At 45.9% G+C, this 22,988-nt stretch overlaps 1 protein-coding gene across 1 annotated transcript in view; it reads right to left on the reverse strand.

The window, feature by feature from the left end:
- LOC120906502 (serine/threonine-protein kinase 32A) overlaps window positions 1-22,988 on the reverse strand; it is a 77,113-nt gene that overhangs the window by 30,629 nt on the left and 23,496 nt on the right. Inside the window, exons 4-6 of the mRNA XM_040318233.1 lie at window positions 9,451-9,616; window positions 8,284-8,354; window positions 8,040-8,128 (exon numbers count right to left, since the gene is read on the reverse strand). Coding sequence (XP_040174167.1) covers window positions 8,040-8,128; window positions 8,284-8,354; window positions 9,451-9,616 — 326 coding nt within the window. The remainder of the gene's footprint in view (window positions 1-8,039; window positions 8,129-8,283; window positions 8,355-9,450; window positions 9,617-22,988) is intronic.

The raw sequence follows: 22,988 nt of genomic DNA on the forward strand, positions 1-22,988 counted from the left end.
CATTTGGTTACCAAAGACGGATGGACAGAAAAACTTAACACAAGTCTTAATTGGTCGAAATTTTATAAAGCCTTCCCCAAGTTAGGCGAATAATACGTTTTGGAGCAGGGGTCTCCAAACTTTTCAGTTCGCGGGCCGCATTGCTTCACAATTAACGTTGTTGAGGGCCATTTTGACGCTACTTTTACAATAGCTGAAATTTCAAATCTCGTTTTAATTAGAAAATATAAATTGAGTGTATCAAATTTCTACAGCTTTCTTTTATTCAAATTTAATTTTAGACTTTCAGAAGTAAATTTGAATTTTGATGAATTAGTCAATAAAATAAGCTATTTATTTTAACATTTACAAAGTCATCGCGGGCCGCATTTCAAGCCCTTGAGGGCCGCATGCGGCCCGCGAGCCGTAGTTTGGAGACCCCTGTTTTGGAGACATTCGCGTTATTCTGATTTTCGCGTAAGTCAAATATCACGTTTTACACCCAAATAATACTTAATTAGTATTGGTTTTTTTTAAAATGAATTTCATTTATCAATGTAATTTATTACTTATTTGATGCAAATCGTGTAGAAAATTATGTAGTAATATAAAGCATTTTGTTAAAAAGGCAAATTATTTTTCATTTGACAATTGATGGAGAAAATTGTACTGATTTGACATATGAATTATCAAAAATAAAAAATTGCGTAACTCGATTGTCACGAAACTTGGAGAAATATTGTACATGTATCGAAAAAGTAGCTGAAACTCTTGCAAACATTACCGATTTTGTTCGAAATTTGCAGGACATGCGTAGCATATTGAACATCACATGTTATGTGAAATTGAATAATCAATTTGATGATTATACAACATCGAAAGCCAAATAAACATTTCTGAAACGATAGACATATTTACATGGAGGACAAGGAAGATGGCTGGATGAAAAACGCTTCTGATGATGGTGATGCAAGTGCATTGCAAACTGTGCTGAGGATCCTATTATCAGATTCTTTTTGAATCTGATTGCTGAATGGGACAACATTTCAGTATATAAAATATAATGTATTTTGTTAGGTTGTGAGGGCTTAGGTTTAAAAATTGCAAACATCCCAGAATAAAGTAAGATAAAAAGAAAAATTCAACAAAAAATCTAATTTTGTTCAATAAACTATGCTACTTGAGGGGGATTGGGTGAATCTGTAACGTAATTTAGGGGAGGGGGATTTTCGTCCAACACAACAGGTTTGTTTTATACTAGGGAAGGGGGTAAAATATTCGCAATTTTTGCGTTACGCAATTCATGGATGACGCCATAGATCAGCTTGAAAGAGGAAAAAGTGTGAGTTGTGTGTGTGAGTGTGTGAGTGTGTGTGTGTGTGTGTGTGTGTGTGTGTGTGTGTGTGTGTGTGTGTGTGTGTGTGTGTGTGTGTGTGTGTGTGTGTGTGTGTGTGTGTGTGTGTGTGTGTGTGTGTGTGTGTGTGTGTGTGTGTGTGTGTGTGTGTGATTTTATAGACAACAGTTCGACGGGGTGTTAGTGTGTGTGTCGTGAACCCTCCGGCAAAGTTTCGGTTGCCGAATCGAATCAACATCAGCATATACTGTGAAAATGTGTTTGTGGGATGGTTGGAATTCAATCATGAAACATTCGCACCCGCGGTCCCTTGTTCCCCCTGCCGGGTCGGTTCGATGCGGTGATTGATGAAGTGGTTCGAACGATTCGTCAAACGATGGAGATAAACAATCGAACTCCCAACGTTGGGTACAATGCGTCCTCTCAGTGCCTCAGTTGCCGCAGGATTTGGAAGCAGGACCTGAAAAAGATTGAACAGTACGATGGCTGGTTTGAGGTGGGATCTGCAAGCAATGGTGGAGCGAGTGGATTCATTTTACACCAAGCTGGGCACGATACAGGTGAGCGAATGTATTGTAGAACGATGATCAGGCGGAAGGAGCGGCAAAGGGACACAACAGACATCGCGAAAACTACGCAGCTCGGAAGAAGTTAGGTCTATGCCGGTTGGAACCATTTGCTGATCATGTCACGGAAATGGCGCGGGACTGATCTCTCGCATCACATCAGTGTGTAGCAGTGCGTGTGCGTGAAGATTTGTGGGAGGTATTTCATTATTTTGCGGGATCAGTTTCGTCTGGTGAAAACGGTAAATGGAGTAGATAACCATTGTAGTAAAGTAGGATTAAAAATTATTCCTATAAGAATGGCACTCATTTACATCGATCGAGGGATAGGGAGGAAAATCACAAGCAACAAGTTATACCAAAACATTACAAAATAACACTTTTCAAATTAGTTTTTATAATTCGAACAAAAAGAAAAAAAAACACACACACACGATTAAGTTTTGACCCTAGAGCTGCTTCCAGGAGCTGAAGTGATAGGTTTTGCTGATGATATTGCTCTCACTGTCCTTGGTGAGTCAATATATAAGAGATTCAAATCCTCACATCCGACTCCGTAAGTAGGATCGAGTCGTGGATGCATCAAATGAGGTTAGAAATCGTCCATAAAAAGACGGAATTCCTCATCATAAATAACCATAAGATAGTCAGTCAGTCAGGTAGTATCCAGGTCGGTGATGAACGTATTGAGTCGATACGGCATCTAAAATATATAGATGTGATCATCGATGACCGCTTAAGTTTCCGAAAGCATGTCGGGCACGCCTGTAACAACGTCACTAAGGCCGTAAACTCGTTGATGAAAATAAATGCCGAACATTAGAGGGCCCAAGAGTAGCTGCAGGCGTCTCCTAGCTAACGTGGCCATCTCACGGCTGCATTATTACGCTGCGATCTGGGCATATGTTCTGGTGCTAAAAGAAACCCGACAGTTGGTGAACAGAGTGCATCGGTTGCTAGCTATGAGAGTCGTTTGTGCCTACAAAACAATATCTCACGTGGCAGATCCCGAACATCGCTGCATGGATGAGTAGAACACAAGGCGAAGTTAACTTCTACATCACTCAGTTCCTCTCCGGGCATGGGTGTTTCAGGAGTTATCTTCACAAGTACCGTCACGCGACCTCCCCAGACTGCCCAGCGTGTGTGAGCAGCGTGGAGTCAGCAGAACATGTGCTGTTTCATTGTCCTAGTTTTGCTTAGGAACGTCATAAAATCAGCGTAAAGTGCGGAACAACAATCAACGGAGCAAACCTGATCGACTTATTGTAGAAGAATGCTGGGAAACGTGGGAAGTCATAGCAAACGACAAGCGATCGAGCCTCATGGAAAGAGGATCAACGATTTGGGCGTGCGTAAAAAAGGCTTGTGCGTATTGTGAAAGTGTTTAGTGTATCTGCGCTCGCATTGAAGTGAGCCTGTAACTCAAGTGAACGCGTACTTTCTCTGCTTTTGTGTGATAAGTGTCTCCAGGACTGTCATTCTGTCTCGCGAATGTGGTTCATGTTGCAATAGCGAGATGTAATGCTAATGCATAGCCCTTCCCCAAGAAGCATACCGAAGGGTAGATGGCCCAAGGAGGGAGTTTACTGGGTAAGTATCCCATGGCAACACCCGTGCGACAACGGGAGTCTTTCGAAGATTCTGCCTCATTGCAAAAAAAAGAAGAAAACACACACACACACTAGTGCAAGAGCTTGCGCAAGCAATGTCGCGCGCAAACCGGCCATGGTGACGTGACGCTATTTATAGCATAATTTGTCTATGTTTGTGAGTGTGTGCCTTGGTGTCATCGCGTCTCGTAAGGAGTGTTTCATACCCTCTTTCGGGGGGCCTGAGTGGCTACCAAAGTAAACCAGAATGAGAACCACAGAGACAGAGAGAGATAGAGGGAGAAGAAAAAAAGCGGAACCACCAGACAAGACCGATCCTGACGAATGATACTCATTAAAGCGCCACAGCAAACAGCACAAAACTCACTTACCTCCACACGCACACACACACACTTACATGCGTGTAAATAAATGTGGTGTAAGTGAGGGGGAAGGTACCCGGAGAGGGGTGGGAGGAATCAATTACGGTGAGCCGGCTACCCATATTGTGTAGTGTTTCTTCCGGTTTCGTCCCTCGGCTGATGCTATTATGCTTGCGCCACCCCGCCGTTGGGTTGGATTTGTGATGGATATATTGACACACACTCAAACACACACATACACACACATAAAATAAGAAGCACCACTCGAGCAGGGACGAGGTGGCTAGCTTCTTGAAGGATCCGGTGGGGAGTTTGGATTTGCCTGAAGGCTTCGTTAACGGTGCTGGTGGTGGTTTGGAAGGTGTATAAGTGTGAGTGACAAGAAAGCGGACAAAGGGTAGGCACGGGTTAGGAGGACAGCGTGAGATGAGCAAACGGGAAGCGAGCGCGTGAAATGTGACCGACATGACAAAAGCATGCGTTGGTCCAATTTCTCAAACACTGCGAATGCGGTCGCACCCCCCATCCCCCATGTAGCCTTGTCGTCAACCATTCAAACCTGAACACCCCACCTATCCCCTTTTGGAGCACCGCTCAGCATGGTAGCGACCGGAGCGGAGTGACGGAGGTGTTGAAGGAGGCGCAGTGGTACACACAGCAGCAAAAGCAGGACACCTTCCGGAACTACATCGATGGAGAAAAGGGGATAGAGATAATATAAATAGAAAAAAAAACGGGAACACAATCAGGTAAAGCTTTAAGAGGTGTTCACACACACACACACAAGCACAAGCACACAATCTACCCACACAAAAGGGTGGACGATGCCGGATTAAGCCTACTCGAGCGTCACGAGAGACTTCCCGCTGCGCCCGCCAAGGCGTACAGTTGAGGGCTGCCGTGTATTGTGGTGACTTCACCACTCGCCCCGTTCATCCCGCCCCTTCCCCTATTACATCCTTGTTGTAACAGTCAAGCTCTGGTTCCCCCTTTCCACTAGACGACCTTCTTCGCAGTGTTAACATGTCGGGCGCACGTAATGCCGCAGTTATGAGCAATCGACAATGCGATTACTGCTTGCCACTTCCTATCCTCCGACCATAAATCCCTTCCCCCAGCCAGCGAACATAAAAAAATTGTACTATTTACCGTACACACACACACACAGCGGCACACAGAGACGCAGACGACTGTTCGCACACTGATCGAACGCTTCCATCAACCGAGCAGACGCCGAGCGGAAACATACAATTGATTACGTGTAGTACGTCCGGCACACACACATACACACACCAGTGCATTCAGGCAGGATCGGCTTTCAAATCGGCATCGCAAAATGGCGCACTCCCCGGCGCTTGTCATCGCGGAGCCTTGCCCTCGTGTCACCACCGTGCGTTTGGTGGCAGCGTCTTGATGCGTACCTCGCCGTGGCAAAACGCTCGACCCACTCGTTTGCTGCTGTCACCGGCTGCTCCATTCTGTACGTGTGTGTGTGTGTGGAGGAGGGGGGGGGTTTACATGCTACCATTGCTGCATCGCCACGTGACAGCTGACATTGGTGGAGACGCCCGCGTGGTTCACGGTGCGCAGAGCCGGCACTGTGAAGTTATGCTGCCAGCGTTCAATTGAACTAGCATGAGTCGTGACTGCGTGTACTTAAATTGCTTAATCAGATGCACCAATATCTGAAACATAAAATATTAAAAAATAAAAAAAGAAAATAAATGCTTTTAACGAAAAAAAAAATTAAATAAAACATTTGGAGCAACGTCCAAGGAAAGGAAACACAGAAAAAAACGCCGTAGCCGTAACGTCACCACACGAGCGTTACAGAAAGCGCTGCGCTGTCACAAATGTATGCTTTTCGCCGTTTGCCGTTTGCGCGCTCGTTGCATACCTTGCAGGCGCACTCGGCGAAGCGGACCGGCGGTACCGTTTGTGGAAAGAAACTGGGCCTGTGCTCGTGAGCGTGTGCACGCGAATGAAATATTCATTCGAGCCCGGTAAACATAACCTGACAAGGAGGGGGGAAAAGGCGGTTAAATGGATTTTATTTAAGCCAACTCCGTTCCTTTACCCCCCAATACCCTCTCGGTCAGCAGCAGCAGCAGCAGCACGTCGATTATCGTTCGTTTTCGCTTCCGACGTTACGCTATGATTCTTTGCAGCTTTGTTTCGGTGCGGCATTCTGTAAAAAAAACTATGGAGGAAGTAATCGAAATAGAAAGAAGGAATGGGAGCAGCGTTTGGGGCACCAGTGAATATGATTCAATTTGTAATGAAAAATGTAATATGTCAACAACGAGACGATGGTTCTGTTCCATCGCGAAAGGATTACCCACGGAAGCCCACCGTCCGATGAAGGTGGGGAGGCATTGGGAAGGATAAAGATGTGGCCATGAAAGCGTTGTGTGTGCGTTTATACGCTTGTTTGAGTTCTAAAACGGTTTCACACGAGCAAGCAACGGCAAAACAAAACAAAAAAGAAGCTCCCCCGTCCGGGTGATTTACACGACGTTCGAGCGGTGAAAAATGCTCTCGTACAAGTGTGTGTTGTGTGTCTGGGTGTGTGTGCGCTATGCGCTTAAGTGGGTGTTTACACCAACCACACAAGGATATGTCACAGCCGAGTACCGACATGTTCACGCCGCACCACGGGAGAGTCCTGTTTTCGCCGCTGCTTCAAACTAATAGCCATTTTCATTTCCCACCCAGCTCCCACCGGCAGAAAGCACGCACAGGTGCACACGGAACTACACGGACGTACACAAGTATGCTCGTTGCAGCAAGGCGCTATTGCAAGCGCGGATCGAGCAAAGCGTCCTTCAAATACGGTTCACCGGCAAAGCACCACCAGCAGCCGCAAGTTTCCTACCCTTTTCTGGTGTTTTGCAGGTACATTAGCTGCACCAGCGGCTGCTGGGTGACACTTAACAGCGTCTTTTTTCTACCCTGCGCTCACACCACAACAGCGGGTGTTGTAATGGTTGAATCGGAAGGAAAAAGTGGAACAATTTTTCACACAATGTGGGGGGGAGGGGCAAAGCAAAGGGAAAGAAAGCAAGCGGAAGCAAACGGGGAGTCGTGAAAAGTAAAAGTAAATGAAACGGCAGCAATACAGCAGGTGCGGCAAACCCCTTGAGTGAATGGTTCGTTTCGAGCGCCTGAAGCTATGCAATGTGCACTACTTTTTTCAACCTTTAAAGGATCTTTTATCTTGACACGTCACAAGTAGGTGATGTGGCTTGATATACTTACTGCAGGATGTTTGATAAGGTAACGAAAAATAGGACACCCGAAACCGCCTAATAGTATGCAATTTTATAGCATTGCAGTCTTTTCTATTGTACATTGGCTCTGTGAAATATATTAACTAAAGTGCTGGATTGTAATATTAGCTTAGTAAAAATTTGATAAGAAGAGGGCACCTTAATCACCGGTCTGTTTGCAACTGTGTATTCGTTTGTCCCATAGTTCATTACATAATTCATTACAAAGTTCATTCGTGTAGTTCGAGCAGTTAATTTCATGCAGTCCAAATTAGTCAAGTAGTTTTATCTATATCTTATGGTTTAGTTCCTTCTAATTCATAGGTGTTTTCTTATTTGAATTCATATTCGAAACATTAATGTATAAACCCAAAATCCAACAGAATCTTTAAAATCTTTCTTTGGGACGGAAGCTTATTCGTTCCATTTTAAAGTACATTGCTTTGCATGAGCTTTATTTGTGCTGTTTTATCTTTTCTTTTTTATACCACTGTGAACGCTTTGACGCGTCTGGGCAGCGGCAAACGACAATGAATGTAACTAGAAACCTCACAATTTACGTACTAGATACGTTTACTCAGCGCTTCCGGTACATTGTGAGCGACGCTACTATCATGAGATTGCTGAAAAACTTCCGCTAGCCATTAGAGCACGAGAAAGTGGGAAAAACACAGACACGCATACAACGCGAGTGTAATCCAAAACCACGGAAAACTAATTAAATTTTCGGATCCGGTTGAAGATTGGGCGTCGCTGCTCTTGCCATTCTTACCCGGCGGCTTATTATGCAATGGAGTAAGAGATAGAGATGGAGAGAGCGAGAAAAAAGCTCACTCAGCTCACTACACGTTTTTTCTTCCCCGATTTTTTTTTACACCCACACCGGTTCCGCTTACCTGTGCACAACGCGCTGCTTCTGTAGGTAGTCCAGCGCCGACCCGAGCTCGCACACCAGCAGTCCCACGCTGGCTTCCGAAAATTCTACCTAAAAAAACGGAATCAACCACACACAGTGAGAATGAGCGCGAATGAAAGTTGCAAACGACAACAACCGAAAAATAGAAGAAGGAAAAAAACGAATCAGTAAACGAAAATGCAATTTTTAACGGGCTGTAACCAATGTTTTTGTAATCCGCTTACCTGGTGCTGCAAATGATACCGTAAGTCACCGCCGGCCAACAAATCACACACCATGAACAGGTCTTCCTCGTCTGTCCGCAACATGAATGGCATTGTGAAAGAGGGAGAGAGAGGGAGTGCAAAAAGTGTTCGTTAATGTTGTTGTTTTTTGGCTGTTTGCATTCAAATGTGAGCGTCTCGTCATGGTGGCTTTTACACGACTACACTGGCTAAATTGTGGCGATTTATTAGATACATGAAAGCACAGGCAAAACATCGGCAAAAACTCGCGTTGTAATGAATGGCAACGAAGTGATTGTGATGCAGCGCACCCACAAGGCAAAAAGAAAAGCGGATGTTTACCTCCAACCACCGCCTGGTACTGCACTGTCGGGGCTTATGCATTTTGTTTGCCATTAATTTGTAAAGCACAGCTCGAGCTTTGAGTTGTAAATTTTACATTCGCTTCGCTGCAAACCGCGTGTTTTTTTTTGTTTCGTTGGGGCAGATAACAACAGCACACGCAAAAACAAGCAACGGGTCGGTTAACGGTCGTTTAGCGGGCTTTTAGTGGTCGTTTAAGCCAACATACTCTCCGCAGAGCCGCTGGCTTACAGTTGCTGCTGCATTGGCAAAACTAAACTGTTTCAAAAATGCAGGAAGCGTTCGCGGAATGGCCCGGCGTACTAAAACGATGTTTGCCGCCGGTTCAGGGATGGCAAATAAAATTGAAAACCCTACAGTGCTGTCAACTGCAGCAGCATTTGCTCTACCAACCGAGTAAAGCTGCGTCGTGAAAGAAGGGGGCATATAATAATAACACGAAAGCGGCAAGACGACCCATAAACCATTGCGTGATGGGCAGTCCTGGCTTTCTGGTGAGACGTGTGCTTGAAGGGCAGAGCGGGTCACGTGTACGGAACAGAGGGGCTCAAATAAAGTGAATCTATAAAGCTCGTCGGTACGGTACACGCTTGACGGCCTTCGTTAATCCTTTTCCGGTTTACTGCCCAGCGAATAGGAAGGAGGCAGACAGCGGAGAGGAGTGTTATACATATATGTGAGATTGTGTGTGTGGGTGTCCTACATGTGTGGCTGGACCTTCGTAATGAGTGACTGTGTCTGGCAGGGCACGTGATGTGCAAGCTGGCTGTGTACGATGCGGCTACTGTTTCGTACCGCGCTTACCTTGGAAGGAGAACCACAGGTTCACGAGGAAGGGATGCTCGAGGGAGGCGAGCAGCTCCACCTCCTTCAGGACGCCACCGAGCGCCCCCCGGCCGATGCACACGCTTCGACTGACGTACTTCATCGCGAACAGGTTGCCACTGTCCTTCTTCTGCACGATGCACACCTGTTTGAAAGCGCAAGAGAGAGAGAGGGAGATAGAAAAGGAAGAAGAAATTAAAAATGTTTGGTGGTGTGAATGGTGAGTACATGTTTTTCGAGAAGCTTAGAGCCGCGGTAGAAGGTAAAACACAGTTGCACAGTTTGTAAGAAGATTATTTGGTTTATTTTATTTTATTTTTCTCCTGAGCTGCCATCTGCCATCTGGGCGCGTGAGAATATTTATGGCTTTATTAAACGAGCGCTGTTTATGTGCGCCTAGATGATGGCAATTTGCCATACCTTTTGGGTAGCTTTTTGCCGAGCACGCCTGAAGGTATGCAATGAATGGTAGATGTAAAACAACTGAACTGAGTCAGTTTCTAAATGTCAGCAGCATTATTAAAAGAATGTGAGAAGTTTTTTTTAACTATTTTTTATATAACTGTCATAAATTTGTGCCAAATGTGTTGTTGAAAAACATTTCAAGAGCGTTGAATAATATTTCTTAAAACATTGGAAACAGACCCGGATTTGTGTTGGATTTGAACGGGCACCAATTCTGTGCAAGCTCCGCATCTTATTCATTCGACTGTTTCAGCCAGCTGCACTGGCAAACGTTCCACGGCAACAAAAGCAGTCGATTGTTTGGCCGGGTGCGTTAGATAAACAAACAGTACAGTTGAAGTTCGCCGGCAGCGAGAGGAAAAGCCAAAGCAATAAAAAATAAACTGGAAAGCCCCTTCCCGGCTGACGTCAGTACGGACGCCGATTGCGAAAGTTCACACAGCGACACGGGATGGTAAGCAGCATGCCACGGCTCGAGTGATTTTGAAGGGCGTCCGCACCCGACTGTTGAAACAGAAAACAAAGCAAGTGTCAAAAACCCAGCCCAAACACCAACAAAAACAAACGGCCGGAAAGGCCATCAATGCGGCATTCGCCGATCGAGAGGCAGAGCAGTTCGGTCGCTGCCACTGCTTGACATTCAATAAATCCTTTCCGATTGAATAATCATTCGATCGCGACCGTGTGCCGGCGAAGGGGAGGGGTGGGGGAGCCGTTGGATCCGTCCAGCTGACAGCTGCGTGCCAAGTTTATCTACCGTGGTGGGTGCATTTTTTTTATCTCGTCCTCTCGCTTTGGCCCCGGGACGACGGCAACAAATAACGTGCTTCGAGGAACAGGCAAATCGGAAGAAAATAAGGCAAAACGTGAAGCCTCTTAGTCGGCTGCTGCATGTGCGCGCGAAAAGGTCGCCCACTGCACGGTACTGTGATCGATTGTCAGATAATAGAAGTAAGAGGGCCTGAAGAAATGGGCAAAAAAGCGAAAACGAAAGGAAAATACGAGTGAGACACAACGAGAGCTTATAAATAAAAGCGCACAGCGGGAGCGCGTGTTTGCATACATAGCGGAACAACTGTACACAGCCACAGTGATTCACACACACACACACACACACACACACACCAAACTGGCTGTGCATACTCAAACTGGCAAAGCCATTGCACCTAAGCACTTTTCCGTGTTTTCTCACGCTTAGCGGCTTTTCGCTTTCGGGGGCTTGACGCGCGTCCCACCCTTCGCAGATCGGAATCGTCCTCGAGAAGGTCGCTTTCGGGAGCTGCAGTCGTATTAAAAATGTCACGTCTCTGCGCGACCGTGACATTGGGTTGGCTGAAAGATATTTATAATAATAATAAAAATACTGCTAGCACTGGCGAAACGATAGATATAACGGAGAGAAGAAAAAAATACACAGAAAACACGGGAAAATGCAATCTTTTTCCTCCAGAAGCACTTCCGAAAGCACTTGCACGTGCCGAACCGTGTGCACTTGCATACGGGGCCACAACACACGTGCGGAAGCGGAAGCAAAAAAAAAGGGCATGCTTTTGCTGTGCGAGTTGCATAACCAAAGGCGCGCGCACACTTCCACACCTTTCGATTGCCATTGAGCTTGGGGATCGTTTCTGAATGCTGTTTTCTAGCAGACAAGTGTCGTTGGGTAGATGGTTTTCAGTAATGCATATAATATAGAGTCAGGTTATGATTTGCACGCTGTGATGATTTTCTTGCTCAGTCGAGAGTTAACAACAGCTCTCACTGTTATAAGCCTTACAAGATCTTACAAACCACCTTCACTCGACTCGTTGAGAGGCTGAAATTACAGTTCAGAGATAGAGCAAAAATACATCCCTTTAGCGCAACTAAGACCAGCACTGCAATTTCTTGAAATGATTTGAAATTTGACCCAGTTACAGGGTTCGCTGTATAATTATGAATATATTTAGTATCTAGTATTTCTTCTTCTTCTTTGGCTCAACAACCGTTGTCGGTCAAGGCCTGCCTGTACCACTTGTGGGCTTGGCTTTCAGTGACTAATTGATTTCCCCCCCCCCATAGCAGGATAGTCAATCCTACGTATGGCGGCACGGTCTATTTGGGGATTGAACCCATGACGGGCATGTTGTTAAGTCGTACGAGTTGACGACTGTACTACGAGACCGGCTCATCTAGTATTTAGACACATTAAATTAGACAGGTTCTGAACACATACCTTAGAATTGATCTCAATCACATGTCGTTCTTGGCGCTTATACATAACTCATACAAGTCTTAGATTACATGTCATGAACCTACACTAGTCCTGACACTGATTATGATCTGATTCTGGAATTGAAATATCACAGAACCCATACCTATCCTGGAACTTATCCCGAACCCGTACCGGTCTATGAACAGCTCCAATAAAAAATAAAAGAAAATTCTAACTGTACATCAATCTGGAACTATAGCGTTGGTCACTTTAAGTCAGATAGTTCATAACTTCACGTATCTTCCAAAGCACAACATTGAGATTTCCTGGACATTCAATCCTCAGAAAAAAATTGCTTCCAAATATTGGCTGATGCAGTATTGAAATCGAATAATGGGGCCCTTCACGATTCTAGTCAGTTTTTTCTATACGGAGCTTGACAGTTGGCGGCTTAAATCATGTCAACACTGCATGCCTCGCATGCCTCGGTCACCATGCCTACATACACCTTGGTCTGCATACACTTTGGAAATTTGTATACAGTGATTGGCAAATACAAATACAAATACAAATTTACAAAGTGTATGTAGACCAAGGTGTATGTATTTAGAAGGTTTATTTGTATCGCTTCTGCTGGGCAACCTTGTGGGAGACGTCTGTCAATCTCTGCATTTTTTTTTGTATTCAGAAATTAGTTGTCAAACTATATGGCGCGTTTACCATTTCTGATTGTGAGTTTTGACATTTTCTCGGAGCAGGTATTCGAATCTAATTCTAGCTTTGTGGTTGAAATAATCTATGCCGAAAACGGCAGGCTAGTTTTCTGTATGTGGTTTTGTATGGAGTGTTGAGGTGATTTCAGCCGTCAACTGTCAAACTCAGCATAAAATCGCTGACTAGTATCGGGAAAGGTATTTACTACTAGAATCTCTATAGAACTCAATAATAAAGTGTTTTTAAGTAATAATGCCATGTCTCGACATGTCTAACCTTACGATCATACATCACATAGAGCCACTGGAGTCAACATTGGAGCGGCAAACTTTGTGCACAAATTAATCAACACTGTACAGGTGCTGTGCAGGTGCAAACCCGGTGCAAACGATGCGCGCCCGTGTTCTCGAACCATTTGCTACCACAGTTTACTGCCAGGCGTTACGAGCAGCTAACCACATTGCCTGTCCCCCGGCCAGAACCGCTCGCTGGAAGCATTTGGTGTCGCGGTCCGCCCTCCCCCCACATGACCTGGTGGGACGCCCACAATCGGTGAACAATCATGAGCGAATTCAATTAGACTTGATCAAACTTGCTCCCGGCAAGAGGAGGGTGCAAGCTGCGGGCCAGCCCAAGTTTGCAACTAATAATGCTTCTCGGGCCAACCCTTCCGACCGGCCGCCCTGCCGTGCCGGGGTGTTGATGGGTAAACACTTGCGCACGGCAAGGTTTGCTTAGGTGCCGTCGTCCCTTGGCTTGGCACGGTTGATCTGTTTCTGGCCAGAGTTGCCCTCCGAACTAGACGCAGCGGAACCGCAAGCTCCAAACACACTCCTTCTCTCTCGGTGCTGTGCGGTGTGAAGCCCATTGACGTACTTACTTCAATTCACTCACTCTCTCTCTCACACACACAAACCGTCAACATCCATTAAGCAAGCCAGGTCTCGTGGAAACCATCGACCAAGTGTCTGTATGTGTGTTTGCTTTTAACTGGGAGTACGCAAATGCACGCCAAACTGGTAGGACACTTTAGTTTGCCTAATTTCATTACGAGCCATGCGCCGGTTTCGTGTCATGTTGGGTGGTTTTTGATGAGTGCAGCTTGCACTGACGGGGAAGTGGACAACCTTCCTCCAAATGCAGAAATCCTGAAACGGCACCTTTAAGTTGGCATCATTGAAGGTTGGCACAACTGCTCCAACTTGAAGGTGAAAGTTTGCCCGTAGCCCGGCATGACGGTTGTGTCCCGGAGGGACGTCGGTTTCATGGTTGGTTTGTGATTGTGTGTCCCGACGCGGTACCTGTCACGTCCAGCTTCCAGTCTGCTGGATTGGTTGAGTGCAGCACGAATATAGCATACATTTAGGCACTTAAACAAGTGCGAAATAAGCAGCAGGTACACTTTGCGCACTTTGCTCTTCGGCCGGAAAGTATAAAGCAATACAACATTGCTTTGCAATATAAGTCTAATTGCTTAACAGGGTTTTCCAACTCACTTTGCGATGTGAGCTGCACAAATTCATCCCACATGAGACATATATCTGTTGGGACGTGCTACTCGATTTTAAAGTTAAAGGCTTTTAGTTTTTTTTGTTTCAAAATTCGCGTTGTTTTTCATAGAATAAAGCTTTTCTTTACTCTGCACTATAATTCATAACATTCATAAAATAACATAATTGAATCACATAGCTGTGGCACTAGTTAAAAATATTCCTCATAATATGGCCAGTTGGACACGATAAGCATTTTAAAGGCCTCTCGAAGCCAAATTCCAAGCGAAAAACAGTGGTGATCAACGCAGAATCGTCAACATCTTGATACAAAGTAAGTATACTGAGTTTCGAGGAGTTCTCATAGCTTTGGAACACTTTGTTGGCTCTTTTTTTCGTGAAATGAATTAATTGTAATAGGAATTGTAATGTATTGCACGATTGTTGGACATATCCGCACACAGACACAGACACAGACACAGACACACACACACACACACACACACACACACACACACACACACACACACACACACACACACACACACACACACACACACACACACACACACACACACACACACACACACACACACACACACACACACACACACACACACACACACACACACACACACACACACACACAAACACACACACACACACACACACACACACACACACACACACACACACACACACACACACACACACACACACACACACACACACACACACACACACACACACACACACACACACACACACACACACACACACACACACACACACACACACACACACACACACACACACACACACACACACACACACACACACACACACACACACACACACACACACACACACACACACACACACACACACACACACACACACACACACACACACACACACACACACACACACACACACACACACACACACACTTTCGCTCAATTTATTTCAAGCAAATGGCACTGCAAGAACGAAGGACGTGCGTTTCTGATCGATCGTCACTTCAATCTCTATCACAGACGGTAAATGTAAATAAACGATCCTAAACGAAGCATCAAGCAATTGCTCTAAAGAAGATTCCACAGGATGCCATGTGCCCGGTGGCTTCACTCACCCTCGACCGGTAAAACGCATCGACAAGCATCAGTTGCTTGGTTCTCCGATGGGTTCCGCTGTCAGTAGCAGCACAATATAGCACCATCAACCAAAAATGGAAAGCAAAGCTGCGGCATCACCCGGCAGAAGAAAACAGCCACTCCCGACGGGAGCTGCGGCGACAAAGCCTACTACTCACGGTAATTGTCATGCAAACAGCGGCGGCTTGTGAAGTGGAAAGCCCTTTGCAGCGTGCAGCGACCAACTTTCATCATCGTTAGTTGTGTGCTCACGGCCATTTTTCTTTCCCTTTTTAACAGCCTCTTCCAATATGCACACACACACACACAAACGTCGTGCTCAGCTCAGCCAGTGCCAAATAGGGAACACCTTTCGCTGGAAAAGCATGTGTCAACCGGCATTACATAGATCCTCGCTGCAAGTGCAAACTACAGGCGCTAAGTGCGGCATGGAATAAAAACGCAACCAAGATGAGCTTTTCTCACCCGCCCGCTCTGTGCAGACAGGAAGGAAGCAAAGCGTGGGTGAAGAAGAGGAGAAAGAAGAAAAAGAAAGTGACCATAAAAAGTGACACTCTGGCAGTAAAACCTGGCAGGCTTGGGCGTTCAGCCAGCGCTCCCCCAATTGGATACGTGATTGGATCTGTCCAAAACTCGAAGGAGCGAGGGCGTTCTCCACCAAAGAGTGTGTGTGTGTGTGTGTGCGCGTTTGGTTGTAAACAGGAAGAGTGAAACAAGGCAACCGGTATAGGCATGGGAAGGACAAAAAAAGCTGCCGGAAATAAAACTCCTCGAAACATGGCTCGTTCATGGCAGCGAGAAGGAGTGAACGAGTGATTGGATATAGCGGAATGGTGGAGAGAACTTTTCACCCAGCAAGTTTCCACGGAACAAGCATCTTGTTCTGCCCTTCCTTCAACCCAGCTTTCACCTCTCTAGCTCCCAAATTCAATATCATCACGCCCCGTCCCATAAAAGCACCCCCCCCCCCCAGCGATATATCTTTGGCAATCGCAATCTTGGAGCGTGGCGTCGAGGCCGCCGGTGACATGCCGAACATTTTGACCATCCATCCGTTCGTTCGAAGGACCAAGGAAGGGGGCCAGTGAGGCGCCGGCTCGTCCCACACGATGGGACACGACAATTTCTTCATCTGGACGGGGCGAACTAATGAATAGAAGAAGAAGAAGACACACACACACACACACACACACACACACACACTTCCTTCCTGTTTCCAATTTCAAAACGCTCCCGCTCCTGCCAGCTGCTGTGTGGGGTCGCCTTCAAGCATATGGCGCCTAAAGTTATACATCACGCGTGGCACCGTGCGCCGCAGCAATATGGCACGGCATTTAGGCGCAATGGCCCCAGCCAGACACTTTCACTTCGGGGAGATCTTGGTTTTTTTTTCTATTTTTACTGTTGGTGCCGGAACTGGATTGTACTGGAACACTTCAACTGGCGCTGTTTTTGTTTGCGCTCTTTGTATGTATTTGTTTTTTTTTGTTTTTTCTTCCTCTGTTCTTTCGCCTGTCGCTAGCGAGCGACTGAAGCTTACGACAACAAAATAAAAGCAAAACATCCGGCATGATGCGTTTCCCGGTCTCGGGTGACGATGGGATTGAAGTTTTCCTGCGCTGTTTACTGTTGAAGCCTTCGCAGCCAAGTTTTTAACATTCTGCTCCGGTTGACCAGCTGGCTTAAGCGACGTGGTACCACTCGCGTGCTGCCTCTAGTTGCTTTTTGTTTGTATTTTTTCGAACAGTACAAGCTCGTCAAGCGAGCCCGTTTTTTGTTGCCTGCGATGAGAGGGAGCAGCACGCCACCGCCTAACGCAGAACGTAAGCGATATTGCACCAGCATATGGCGTCCGTGCTAATGTGCTGCAGCCTGCTAGATGGCGCGCTTCAGTGGACAACTTAAGTGTAAGACTACTTGAAGAGGAGGGACATATTTTGGAAGTTTTGATGCAGCAAGGAATGTAGCAAATAAAAATGTGTAATGTCGCGAAAATAACGCAATAGCTGATAAAGGTGTAATAAATAAAAACCACTGATGTTTAGAATAACGTCTAGAACAAGCTCAAGAAGAATTCTATTCGAAGAAAAAAAAGATCCAGATCCAACTAATGTTTCCAATGTTTGGAATCAAATTTGAATTAATATGATTTGATTTCATTTTTCCTAACCACACATACCAAATTTTGCAATATTGGAAAAAAATGCAAAAATAATTATGTTGCTAAAAGGGAAAACAAATACTTAAATGCAAACGTCAAATGCCAAAACCAAAGACTCTAAAGTACACTCAATCGGTAACACGAATCATTCATTGACATTGCTATATTTTCCTTGGGGGAGTGCAGACTAACACTTTTGTCCCGCACTGTATAATGCTGTACCAGAAGCAGAAGGTCACCCCCCCTCCCCTTTCCCGTGCTGCGAATTGGCTTAGATGAAGATGGATATTGAATTTGCCAGCTGGCACGATTTTTGTACTCCTTTCCAATTTTTTTTTTTGCTTCACGGAAAAGATAAGAGGAGACGGAGGCAGATGAAACAAGCTTTCCTAGAACCAGCCGTTTTTGTTGTTGTCTTCCTCCCTCTTCCACAACCTAAATCTCTCGCGCACACTTCTAAGGCAAAAGATAAATAAAACAGGCACGACAGTCTGGTGCGTCTGGTGCCGCCACCCGCCCATAATGGCATTTGAATAGCGTGCGCGGCTGTTTGTGTGTATATGTGCGTGTTCGTTTTGGATGTACGCTTTAGTTGAGGCAAACAATCGTTTTCCGTCTTCCCAAAAAAAAAAAAAAGACAAACAAACCCACAAACATACACACCCAGCACTGTGCTAAGCGCCTGCAAAACGGCTATGCAAATCGTAAATACGCAAATAAAATTAAATTCCCCCTGTTGTGCGTGCGCCATATTTGTGCGATGATTGAGGAGGTGCTTAGTGCAACACTCGTCTACCCTTTCCGGTTCACCCGCGCGCTTTCCTCTTCTCCTACTTCTGTGTGTAAAGTTTTTTTTTTTTGGTTGCTCTCGGTTTCTCCCTGGGATAAAGGCACCGGAAATTAGCCTTCGCGCCAGTCCCAAAAGCAACGACAATCTTGCTCTTTAACAACAGGAAGAGCAGTGGGAGAAAAAGGCTACAAAAAAAACACACACACACAGACACATACAGAACCACAAGTGGCCTGGGTAGGTTACAAATAGCGCAACGATAGAGCGCGCTCGTTTTGCTCGTGCTTTGCGCAGCGAGAAAAAAGCACATTTAAAACACGTTGGAAGCACAAGGGAAGGGACGGGCACGATTTTGTTAACGCCCCGTTTTGTTTTTCCACCCCTGCCGTTTCATCTTTTTGGCGGACACGGACAGTAATTACGATTCATTGCTCACGAACAGCGCCACCACCCAACCACGCCCGCCGGCCTTAGGGCAATTGCGCTTGGCAGGAACAGTGGTCGAGGCAAGCACAAAGGAGTGTGCGCCTAATGGTCGAGCTTTATTGCAGCGCTTAAATTGAACGATTACAACTGTCTCCTGACCCGGGCCGGCTTGTGGCAGTGCCGCCGGAAATAGCGCCGCCAGCGTGTTGATTGCTTTATTGCACCATCTTTCCCCTCCCTTCGGTGTGTTCGTTGGAGGCGCGCGCGCCTCCACCGTCAACGGGAAGTTGTTAATTGAATGATGGTGAACATATTTCCCCGTTTCCATACCAGGGGTTTTTTACTCTCTCTCTCTCTCTCTCTCTCTCTCTCTCTCTCTCTCTCTCTCTCTTACCCTGTTTTTTGTCCTCTTGGGAGGGGTAACTTTGAAGCGAGCAGCGAGTATTTTCCAGTTCATGTTCCTCTCGGTTTTTTTTTCTTTAAACCTACACTGCCCAATGAATCAATCGATGCGTCAATTATGTTTCTCGGGAAAAACTGCTTCCTGCTCACAGCTCAATGCTTCAAACCGAAAACGCTGGGCAAATCCTTCTCAATCAATGTCGGCACGGGAGTGTTGCCGGGCTCCCTCAACTCTTCCCCCTCACGAGTGGTTTCCTTCATCTAGAAACTTTCCCCCCCATCGTGGGCGGATTGCGAATGTGTGTGTGTGTGTGCTGGTGCTTGATTGTGGTGTAATGTTTCAGGACCGGACGCTGAAGAACAACTTCATTGGGTTGATCTTTGTGGCTGGCACGATTTAAATGCTGAGAGTGGCTTTCTCTAACCGACATTCACCCTTCCCTCCTTCTTTGAAAAAGTGTAAATCAAAAGCGGGGGAGGTGTTTTTGGCTGTTGACTGCGGGGCAGGGAGCACGATGCAACACGCCGCTGCCGATGTTTCATGCCAATGCTCACTCACGATGCTCTCGCACGTGGCTAGTGCTTTTCCGAATGCATATATTAGAATATATTTCACCCCTTGCCGCTTTCCTTCAGCAAGCCGGCCACGCCGCAAAATGGACGATATTGACCACCAAGAGGTTTCCAGCTCGACCCCGGGCAGAAAATTCTGGTCACCATTTAAGTTGTAAGGTAATTTCCATTTCAAAAGATCAAATCTCGCTCCGCACTCAGCTACAGGGCTGCGGGATGGGGATACGATAGGACGAAAGGAGTTACCTTTTAAGCGTGAACTACTTGGGCAGTGAAGTGCAGCCGGGGTGCAAAACCGTTGCGCAGACTAAACGCAGTGCTGTAGCGCGTTGGCTCGCTTTTGGGAGGGGGTAACACGTTTGCCGACCGTTTAGGAAGTGCGCCGAGAGAAAGGACACACACAAACACACACACACACATACTCGACATAAAGTTACGCCTGTCGGGGGTTTGATTCGTTCGGTTTGCCACTTTGCCACACGCTACGGTGTGTAATGGATGTATTGACCCAGTTGACAACGTTGAAAGCAAAAAAAGACATTTTCACACACACACACACACACATCACACACACACACATACACACAAACACATACACTTTTGTTTTTTTTTTCTTTTTCAAATAATGTTAAGCCCGTCACAAACGACGCCTACTTATCCCACAGCACTTTTTTTTAGTACGCCTAACAGTATGCAAATAGCTACTATAACCATCCTTTTTAAGCAAAAGGCTCTGTTCAGGCCAATCAAAGGAAAAATAGATTAGGGAACCCTTTAGTAAGAAAATATTCCTAAACTACTTTCGATGCCGCTTACAATGACCGCAAATATTTGAATTTACTTCATCTTCTCCTTTTGTTCTCCTTTCCATTTTTCCATTCCTCGCAACTTTTTTGATGCTTTCTAATTTTTTTCTGATTCTTTTTAATTCCTTTCTTTTATTTTCGCAATACTTTCCTTGCTTTCTTCTTCTATTTTTTCTTCTTCTTCATGTATAGCTAGTACTTCGTTTTGTTCATATCTTTTTCACTTTTCTTCCTTTCTCTACTTTTCTACACTAATACTTTTTTTTCTTTAATCATCATACTTTCACACTTGTTTCTGCTTTCTTCTTCTTATTCTTCGTCTTCTTCTTCTTCTTCCTCTTCTTTTTCTTCTTCTTTTTCTTCTTCTTCTTCTTCCTCTTTTTCTTCCTCTTCTTCTTTTTCATCTTCTTCTTCTTCTTTCTATTGTGCTTTGCTTATTTGTGTTGGTCATCAACACACACCTTACAATACTATCGGCTGTTGCGAGTGGCTAAAAAGGCACACAGTTATTGCCTATTGCATAGCTACAGGCGTTTCACAGCATTTGCTTCCATGTGTTACACGGAAACGGTGGATTGTTGATGCAATTTACCTAACAAGCATCCTGATGGGCTTGTTAGTAACCTTAATTTCCGCTTTTCTATGTTCTGTTTTTTTTATTCTTCTTTTTTCCTACACAAAATTGCTCATATTACCTAGCTGTAGGCGCTTCGGTCACGACTGCATCGATTTTGCATACACCCAAAGCAACGGAAAGATCGATTTCGGTATAATTTTTGCCGTTTTCGCGTTGTGTTTGTGTCCCTTTTTGTTTGTCCACTCCACAGCACAGTTTTCGTTGGCGCGCTAGCCCTACTTGCTTTCTGCACATTCTGTGCCGGTCGCCTGGGCGTGCACGGTGTAAGAAGCTGTGCCCACCGTCGGCAGGCTGCCGGCAGTGACCTAGTTTCGATCGATTCCACTTTTTGTGGAATCGAGCGGGCACACACATTTCCATAAATTATCAACGACCACACAAAATCGATACACTTCCGCTTTCGCCACCGATGCGGACCCAGTTTTATTCCTAGCATCCTGCACCGGGCTGGAAAAGGAAGCGCCAAGAGCAACTGTTTCGTACGGTAGAGCGATAGCTCACGGTTCTACTGCAGGGAGGGCAGCATCCGTCGATCGATCGAGCACAGTAAGGTGTGCATCTTGCAAGCCATGTGGAAGTGATTGTGATGCTAATGCAGCCCGAATGCGAGTGTGTTCTTGGTAGCGGTGGTGCATCCCAGCATGTGACTTTCGAAGAAAGCGCCCGAAGCTATGCAACCCGCACAGCAAAACGATCCCGATATGATGCTTATGAATTAGTGCGCTTTGCTTTCGCTGGAAAATGGCCCACATCTTCATGGGATCAATCTTGCTGCAAGGAAACTGTTTAGTATATTTTGTAAATAATTCTTCTTGTATGAAAGAGTATTTATGAGAGTGTGCAACAATTTAAGTGCAAAGAAAATCACGCATTCGAAGCGTTCGCTTCGATACCAATTATCCGCACCGCCAGATAGTTGCGAGGCCAGACTGGCAGGCTGACATTGGTATTAATGCAAAAACGGATGCACATTCTTAAGCAGCCAAGCGAGGAGTTGGTTTGCGCGTCAGCCCTTCGGGAATGTGTGCATGTAGGAAGAATGTCGGCGCGAGGTCGAAAAAAAACACATTAAAGAACACTACCGCAAGTGTGTTGCGGTGTGGGGAGAAATTCTTTCCGCTAGTAGTATTCTATGCCGGCAAGCGCCGAAGCGCAAGCAAAAATAGCGACAATCCAGTGGTATCGCGCTGCCGGAAGAGTGCCGATCGATCGAGCCCGGGAAGCCCGGGTGGCGATGCCGAAGAGCAAAGGGGTGGAAGATGTAGCAAAGTTTAATTAAATTCCTTTCCCACGGCAGCATGTGATGTGCGCCATCTGTCTTATGCTTGCGTCGAGCTTCGGCAGGCGCTTATGCAAAGCGCAAAACACGCGCCACAACGCTGGGGGTTGGAAGGGAAGGTTGGTACCCCCCCCCCCCCTCCAACAACTTCACCCTTCCGTCCAGGTCAGCCACCATTCGGCTAATCATTGCGCGTCGCATCGACCGAAAACGTTACGGTGAAATCGGAAAAATTACGAACGTGACGGAGCAAACCTGGTGCGGCAGGACAAGCTTTCGGGTTGTCGAATTATCTTTTTTTTCTTTGTGTGTGTATGTGTGTGTGTGGAGCTTCTACCTTATCTTATTACCGTTCGGCATTGGCGCACCAGCAACGGAACAAATGTCGGATGAAATAGTTATTTGTAGTAATCAGATTCATTCCAA

This window comes from Anopheles arabiensis, chromosome X, assembly GCF_016920715.1.
Source record: "Anopheles arabiensis isolate DONGOLA chromosome X, AaraD3, whole genome shotgun sequence".
NCBI classification, from domain to species: domain Eukaryota; kingdom Metazoa; phylum Arthropoda; class Insecta; order Diptera; family Culicidae; genus Anopheles; species Anopheles arabiensis.